The 9,260-nt window shown below is 35.5% G+C and overlaps 1 protein-coding gene and 1 long non-coding RNA gene across 2 annotated transcripts; both read right to left on the reverse strand.

Annotated features, from left to right (window-relative positions):
* LOC128209269 (uncharacterized) lies at positions 1-5,685 on the reverse strand. Its single transcript, XR_008256972.1, has 7 exons — positions 5,211-5,685; positions 2,134-2,208; positions 1,581-1,675; positions 1,248-1,328; positions 859-993; positions 466-547; positions 1-217 (listed from the first exon to the last, which is right to left on the reverse strand). It is a non-coding gene; the product is annotated as an uncharacterized LOC128209269 (long non-coding RNA).
* A 1,446-nt stretch (positions 5,686-7,131) lies between these two features.
* Positions 7,132-8,926, reverse strand: LOC128209228 (complement factor H-like). Its single transcript, XM_052913169.1, has one exon. The coding sequence runs from the start codon at positions 8,909-8,911 to the stop codon at positions 8,147-8,149; it is 765 nt and encodes a 254-aa protein (XP_052769129.1). The 5' UTR covers positions 8,912-8,926; the 3' UTR covers positions 7,132-8,146.
* Between the last annotated feature and the right edge of the window lie 334 nt (positions 8,927-9,260).

Genomic DNA, 9,260 nt, shown 5'->3' on the forward strand with positions numbered 1-9,260 from the left:
TAAATCATTTTTATAATGATTAAATTATTAGGACAAATGCTCTCAAGACTTTATATGAATTGAATATTGACTAAGTTCATGATTATATTAATAATTATAACTGTTGTCCTTTAATAAGTATAATAAAAGTGAATACTATTTACCGGTCAAGGGTTCTGCTCAACATCATTGGTCAACAATAACCTCCTTCTTGTAGTATCCACGTTCTGTTGAAAGTCTGTAAAGATTTTCATGCTTTTGACACAAACAGTTTAAACATTTTAAAAATTAGTTTGTAATACCATAAATCTAAAACGAATACGTTGCCTTCAAATGTTTAATACTGTAAATTTAAATATAATAAACTAAAGCGGTATCTTCTGAATATTTCCAATGTCGTACAAGGCAACTTAGTCACAACAATCATGTCGAACAATTAAATGCACAGATTTCTTTGTGAACACCCTTCTGTTATTTTGTCCATACCTTTCTTGGGTGGATTGAGATTTACTTGACGATTTTCCATATCCTCAAAGTTTGCCTCTGGTGCCTGTTTTCTAGGAGAATCCTGAGTCAAAGATTATAATTTTAACAAGTAATACGTAATATTCTTCATGAATAAGAACTGTCTACAGATGATTAATATACTGATTGATCTTAAAATGTTTTACATATCTTTTACAAATATATAGAATTATATTTATGTTTTAATACATCACCAAATACTACTTCTACCTCAAAACTCCCTTTATTATTTTTTTTCCATTTTTTTAAATATGTCTCTACAAAAAAATACCAGTCACTCTCTCAATAATTAACCCGATCAGACTATTTGTGACTTTTTATCAAAAAGGTGTTTCATTTCCTAATCTCATTTACCTTTGATTAAACATCTAACTGAATATGCTTTGAAATGGTCCCTTCATGAACATGACGTTTGTGCATATGATCTAGGAGAAAATCTTCCCTGGAACATCCAACCTTGCAGTCAGTACAGTTCAACCACTGTTGAGGCTAACAATGTTGAAGTTAAATTAAAAAAGTAACCATTGGGCATAACTATTCCAAACAATTATAAAAGTTGAAACAACTATGCATTACCATGATTACCCTATTGTGTGGTAACACACCTTAAATGTAATATTATATGAGTATATTGACAATCACATGTAAGCCATTTCACGGTGAAATTATTTATGACGAATAATGAAATAAAAATTAAATCTATTTTTAATACAGTTAAATGATTGTTTTGCATTTTTTAATACCTTTTTCACACATCGTTTTGCCTTTTTGCAATGTTGTTTTTTTCTAATGGTTTTCTTTCCTACTGTCACAGCTTTCAGTTTCTGAAAAATGTAAAATTAATTGAAATACTACTTAAACAATATTTTCATATACATGTGCAAATATCTCCATAGACATTTCCTTTCTTCATGCTTTAAAGTATAGTTATATCTTAACTAACAAAATGTGAATGATACAATGAAGTTTACAAGGTGTTTACAGTGTACTCCTTTCATCATATATAACACTTGTCTTTAATTAAACAGCACTCATGCATTTTTGTTAGCAATGTTAATGTACCAAGGTCGTCATACTATTTATTATGGGTAAGCCATGTATGTTCTGAGCTGGATGGCAAATTGCAACATCCCCCAGAAGCAGCTGAAAATGGTCACTGGTGTCAATAAAACTGCAATATAAAAATGAAATAATATAATCCGTTATTTACTGTTGTTGTTTTTTTTTTTGTTTTGTTTTTTTTAATTTTCATGAATGAAAATAAATTTTAACCCAGAATTAACAACAGACAAGACAATATTCTATTTGTAGCATAGGTTATCATTTTCAAATTTAATCTAATGAAGAATATATAAAAATAACCCATTCAACATTACATATTTATTTGTAAATTACGTTAATCAGAAATAAGCAAAAGAAACTAGTGGTTTAGTGTGTATTATATGTAGGAGTGTACGAGTGTTACAAGGGAGATGGAAGTCAATGATTGTACTCATAAATTTCTTATTAACAATAACTTAGTATAGTTTTAACTACCCCTGAGTATATTCAATCATCTGATCAGTGATGAATGTTTTTTTTTAAAAGCTGCTTATGCATTTACATGTGTCATAGCGCAAGAAATTGAACCTTTTTCCTCTTTTCCGGAAGTTTAATGCGAATAGGCACGTTCTTCAGATCTTCTTTATGTATCTGTGCCATCATCTGAATCATAATCGTACTGTATTGTACCTGAGCCACAACATGAAACCAACTTAAATCTACACCACAGAGGTAATATGTCAAATGCCTGCAACAAATATAAAAATATCAGTTTAATTACACTGCTGCACTACAGTGGCATACGACCGCTGCTCCATAGTGTTTACTGGTGGTAAGGTTGCATCATCTTTCTCGACTACGGACAGCTCTATCTCTTGTAGTTCTGGCCACTCTCCTCTCAATGTCTACTTCATCATACAACCAATCAGAATCAGCATGAAGATCTTGCATGTACTGTCTTGCTCCATATCTGTTTAAATGCAGTCCATCCTTGGCTAGAACCTAGATTATTAACAATGTAGAAACGTGTAAAAAGAGTATGCACAAGCAGAAAATGAATGTTTTTATTCCAGTTGTAAATATTGACTCAACATGCCTTTAAGGCAGTCGGGGTATACTTCATATGATTATCATATTAATAGACCATGATTGATATTAGAACCCGTCTCGTGCTACTAAAAAGCATTATTTAATTAATGAAATACATAGATATATATATAATAAATTAAAGCAAAATAATATCTTAATGGATTGAAATACATGTACTAGCTTTAATTTCAAATGCATTTACACATAGCACTTTTCTAAACAGGGTGATTGTCTGGTAAGTGCAGTGGTTAGCACACTCGCTACTCAGCAAGGAGCTTGCGATTTATGGTAACCAAGCCAGAAAAGTGGCTTTTCTCTGGTAACCCCACAAATCAAAACCTCACTTTTGCGCAAAATCGTGCCAACAAGAGTGACTTAACAATTAGATGATATTTTTACTTAAATATATTACTTTTTTCACAACGGTTGTAAAATAAATAAAGTTTAAACCGAACTAGGTCCGATTTTACTTGTTCTGGATTTAAGAAGCTCGGAAAAAGGTATCAATTATAATGAACTATATTATAACAGTATTAAGGAATTGACACCAAAATTCTGGTCATTACTATCTGATCAAAATACATATTCAAAATATGTTCATTTTGGCCATTTATCGGACCATCATCAAACCTATCTGTATAAGCAGACATTTTAACGTTGATCTAAAAAAAACTGATAACTGACTGGCATCTGATTTGACATCCCACAGCAAGATCTACATAAACACGTAAGTAAAGGTCCAATCAGACAGCTATAAATTTTAAAGTAATAAATTATTTTTTGCTTTCGGCGTTGGGGGTTGGAGTATCTTACCTCTTTTGAGCAGTTATCCATGTCTACTCCATCATGTTGGGAATAATTGCATGGCTATTATCGATCATGTGAACATCCGCGGGGCTATAATCACGTTTGATGAGTATGGCCCTAGTGCGCAGGTAATACCAATTGGACAACGCAAACTGTTACTATTTATAGTAACATATGTTTAAAGATAATAATTTATATGGAGTTGCAAAATCGCTTTTACATGAGTCAAATTAGAAAGTATTAAATTTAAAATGATATGGAGGGGTATTTATTTTAAATACTTTTAACTTTATTACAGCAATTCACATATTCAATATTACACAATTCTTCCTGTCCTTTTCGTAACGATCACCTTCAAACAAGTGAAAAATAAATAGATATTAATTTTAGTATATATAGCAATTTGTTCTTGACAAAATTCATAAAGTAATGTGGGCATTTCTAGTGATATTGGAAAGCATTGGCAGCTTTTTGTTCATAGCAGTTACATTCTTTGTAATAAAAGTTTTGTGAAACGTGCCAAGTTGGGCAATTTGCTTTCAAAATTTAATTGCCCGAAACCATTGTTACTTGCCGTTATACAATTAAGTTAAAACAATTTTTGCTTCATGCCTCAAGTGTGGCAACTTGTGAACGTCACTGATCACATGCTTACTTATTCAATCTATTCTTAAAGATATGGTTCCTTTAACAAATGCAGTTTCATTTCATTGCATCACCATTTCATACAGGAGTCACAGTCTATTGGCTTGCCATGGTGGCATGGAATCGTCTTTTCGTTCAGAGTTCGGTTTAAGTTCAATTTAGCCTTTTAGCCCCTCAGTGCCAAGTGAATTCTATGGTTTTATTTTTCGCACTGAAAACAGCGGGAAATGGACCTTAACTAGGATGTCCTACCCTGCGTGTGGGGGCATTTAGCAGGGATTTTACCAGCAGTTTGTTCCCACATGGTGGTGATTTCTCTTGGGATTGGCTGGACTGAAAATCAAAGTTCCCGCTATTCCCTGGGATAGGGGGCGGGGGGGGGGGGTTACAATTGACTTATTAGTGCATTATATCTCTCTTGGCACAACATTACCCTTAAGTGTGATCTTGTGTTGCCGGGGAAATCTGAGTACTCGGTACCCGATGGGAACCCACTTGACCGACTTGGTACAGTCAGGCAACAAGTTCACTAATGTTGAGGACTTATATATTATTTTTGTGTGTAACACTCCGTGGCCTAGATGTCCGCCTACGGAGTGGGAGATCGTGGGTTCAATCCATGGCCGCGTCATACCGAAAGACGTTAAAAATTGTTACAAGTAGTTCCCTTGTCTGGCGCTCGGCATTTAAAGGCATTAAAAGTGGTGTACTCAGTACTGGTTAAACCCAGGAAAGTTGTACCCGGTGTATCGGTGCTTACACCGAGCACGTAAAATAACAAAGGGGTCTCTTCGAAAAAGACCTAGGGTATCGCACGTGGATTTCCTTGTATCCCACCACTGTCTTTTCCGCGTGCTGTCCCTTCAGCAAAAACAAAGGACCCAATTGGAAAAAAATGCTTGCACTTTCACGGGTTATCCTTGACCACAAGGTCTAAATAAATACAAACATACATACACACATTTGGAACGGCTTCAGTTTTGTACTCAAAAACCTTCTTTTTACAGTTACTATGATTGATATAATCAGTATAAGATCTGAAAGATATACTTATGAATCAAAAAAAATTATGTCGAATAAATTAAGGTATTAATTTAATTCAAATATTGTATAATGTAACTTACCTGAGACGGCCAGGAATGAAATATTCACGTTGCCAGACCGATCGCTGCTCGAATCTCGGAGTCTGTAGACATTGGAGTCACCAGCCACCAAAACACCTTCCAGCTTAAAATAAACTAAACAGCAATTTTGCAAAGTGTACGGATATAATTTGATTTTAAGAACAAAATAAAGCACGCGGAGAAATTCAAAAATTTAGATTCGATCGCGAAAATACACTTCTGTACTGATGTTAACAGTTTTCAAAACAAGAGCGCGTTACACTAATTTTAATGCGTCACGAAGGATTAAATATTTATAAAGATCAATCGGCAATCGAAACGTTATGACAAGAACAAGCAGAGCGCTTTGAAAACAGTCTTTTTGCAATGCCGAGAAATTTGGGGTTTTCCTCTTGAACATTTGAGAGAATGCACCGCATCCGTTTTCGATAACCTTGATCTTATCTAAATCATATGACCGATCATGTGATCTTTATAATAGTGCTATTTTTAGCATTACCAATGCGAACCAAACGACCTCTGAAACATTGAATGACATTTTTTTTAAATACTCAACATAACAAGGTCAAACTTCGCAAGTGTGACAAAGGCAAGCCTCTGTATTATCGATCACGTTAAAAAAGCGCGTGTTTTAATAGGTATTCAGGATTTTTACCCTGTTCGGAAATGTAACGTCAACCAGTACTGTTAAAATATGACAGGCTCCTACATATCACATGAAATTTTTGTCCGTGTCAAAAGAAGCATGTTACCAAGTTAGATGAAAATGTTAAAACCAGCGTTTTAATTGATTATATCTGGGAGTTGCAGTTGTTATGTACCAGTCAATTGTAACCACGCCCCTCCCCCCCCCCCCAGGTTCGGGGAATAGCGGAGACTTTGACTTTCCGTCCAGCTAAACCCAGCTTAAGTTTTTCGAGTCTGAAATAGTGCATTTTGGGCTGTTTTTTAACTCTCTTTCAACCATATAAAAAAAAACTCTAACACAACTTTAGTGAGGAACGCGCCATCCTCCCCCCCCCCCCCACAAAGCCGTTAGTGTGGATAAGAAGATGCCTGTTTCAAGTGAACGTTCTTTACAGTTGTCCTACTTCTTGACTGTCTATATATTCAACAAGGTACACACAAAAGAAATGAAAATATATATGACTTACCAATGGGTGTTTGAGATATCAATTTGGCAACACTTTAGTGCCATTCATCGTCCTTCAAAGCTCCATTAAACAAAACCATTTGTCTAACACATCCCGACATTTTACAGCAGATGGTATTGATTACTGTGACATGTTTGTGTTAAACCATTTACTCGAGTATTAATAATTAAACACATTTACGCAATTTCACAACCAGAAAGGTTGTCCTGTTTTTTTCCAGTTCTTCTTCTTTTTGGTTGTGAACTTTCGAACACAGGTTATTTATAATTAACTGGTCAGACAATATTGTAGACAATGCATGGGCGCATACCTTCACAAACTCAGAAATGAATAAATGAATGCATAATTCAGGGGCGGTTCCAGGATTGACATTAGAGGGAGTGCGATGTAGGGGCGGAAACCTTTTGAATTTATCTTTGGCTTTTTACAATTTCTAGTCCAAACTAGTCCATTCTGGGCTTTTTTCATGATTACCCTTTATCTCATATCTTGAAATGAATAGTTAATTTGGACGACTTTTGGGGGAGGGGGGGGTCTTGAAAAGTAAAAACAGTTAGGGGTTGGACAGTCTTTGAAATAGGGGTTTAAAAGTCTAAGGGTTGAAAAGTCTTCTTTTTTAGAAGGGGTTGAAAAGCCTCTTGGGGTTGAAAGGTCCTGCTCCTATGCAGAACAGTGTCTAAGAATTGAACTATTATCTTGGATATAACATCTCATATGGCTCACCATCAATTAATTACATCAACATTAAAAATATAGACAATGGTACATAGTTTTTAGTATGTTTTTATTATGAATATTTATATATAATCTACGTCTACTCATGAGAAGACATCATGCATAAAGAAATCACAATATTGAATGTGAGATACTTAGATATAATTATAAGCACAGAGCATGCTCCTGTTTGAGATCATTTAACATCATGCTTCTATGTGAATAATGAATACATGAACTTTAACAAGCCGACGTGTAGTGATATAGCAAACATAAGCAGGAAATAGGACTAAAATTAAAATGATGTCAGCCATGGTGTCACATGTCCATGATACTTTTGAGGAAGTGTATGCTTCCTTGTGATAAATAATGACTTTGATATGATGACAAAAAAATCATATTTAAAAATTTACTAGAACACGAATTAGCATGTGATGTATGCCGGCAGTTTATCGGTCCAAAACACAGCATAGTATTAAAGAAATGTAAGTAAACATTTTAGGTTATGAAAGTGACTTATTTGACAGAACAGCTGAAATTTCTGAGAGAGATGGAAGATTAAACTGCTGACAATAATTGATGAAGACCAGCATGTCCTGACGAAGATTTCTGCAAGCATTTCATGATGAAGATTACTGCAAGCATTTTATGATGAAGATTTCTACAAGGATTTTATAATTATGATTATTGCAAGCTTCGTATGATAAATATTTCCACAAGAATAGCATGACAGGGATTACTGCAAGCATTTCATGATAAAGATAATTAAAAGCATTTAATGATGAAGATTATTGCAAGCATGGTATGATAAAGATTTCTGCAAACATTTCATGACAGAGATTACTGCTAGCATCTCATGATAAAAATTACTTCAAGCATTTTATTATCAACAATACTAGTGGTGTTTCCATTTATTTTGCCATCGAGTGTCATATTTCTGGCCCTGGTATGGGGACTGACTGTTGTGCTTCCATCTGTTTTTTTCATAGGGTGTACTATCGATGGGAAAGGGTCGTGACTTATAGCTGAGCGTAGAGTTTCCATCGGTTCTGACAGATGTTGTCATATTTATGGTAAAGGGCAGTCACACTGCGGCATGGTCATCCATCCGTCCAGACACCGTAGGTCGTCAGTTGTTTTGTTGCAGTTGTGCGAACACGACCACTGCAGGACGTTCCCGTGGGGCAGGTATCCGTGCGTAAGGTTGCTTATCGTCATGATGTTACTGTCATAACCGGTCAGGTTACAGCTGCAGTAGCAGGCAAACTCCTGAAACTGCCATGATCCATCATTCTGACAAACGTTCGGCTCATCTTCAGTCGGCCCGGCAACTCTGGTGTGAGGAACATTACTGCAGGTCATGTAGTATAAAGTACTGTAGTATAAGGACCTGTCTACACAGTTCGAGTCCATACCCTTGAATGGTGGACAAGAGATACCTTTACACACTGGTCTGGTGCTCCAAGTCCCATCCCCCTGACACGTCACATGAGAGGTTCCATGTATGATATAACCCTCATTGCACTCGTAAGTTATATAGCTACCAACTTTGTACGAAGGGGAGCCCACAATCCTTCCGTTATCTGGTGGATTAAGAGCTGGGCAGTAGACCTCCCGACACCGGAGCGGGGACGTCTGCCAGCCCCCGCCACCACACACAATCATGACAATCCCGTCTGGCTCATGCCCCACATTACACGTATATCTTACACCATAGCCGATTGGGTATGTGCCCTGCACTGTGGCATTGTTGGATGAATTCTCCACGACGGGCAGGCTGCCACAGTCACACAATGTGTACGTAATTCCTAAAACAAAAATAGTCTGTGTCATTTCATCAGTCTATATTCACTTAATGTGTACGTTATTTCTGAAATGAAAATGTCTGTGTTATTTCATTACTCTATATTGTAGAAAACTACTCCTGTCTGTTGATGTTTGATAAGCAGAACTTTTTATAGCAAAAAATTAATGACAGATGCTAAATAAATACAACCGAAAGTTGCCATAGTTTTAGTTATTAAAGGGGATTGAATTGAAAATTACATTTTGCTTTCTGACTTGTCCTTTTAGCTTTTTTTATTATCTGAGTAAGTTTTGAAAAAAAAAAATCAATCATATTGGCTACGTTGAATGATGCTGTATTAAATTAAATGATGATGCTGATATTTTACAGTAAACA

Source organism: Mya arenaria, chromosome 11 (assembly GCF_026914265.1).
Source record: "Mya arenaria isolate MELC-2E11 chromosome 11, ASM2691426v1".
Classification (NCBI taxonomy): domain Eukaryota; kingdom Metazoa; phylum Mollusca; class Bivalvia; order Myida; family Myidae; genus Mya; species Mya arenaria.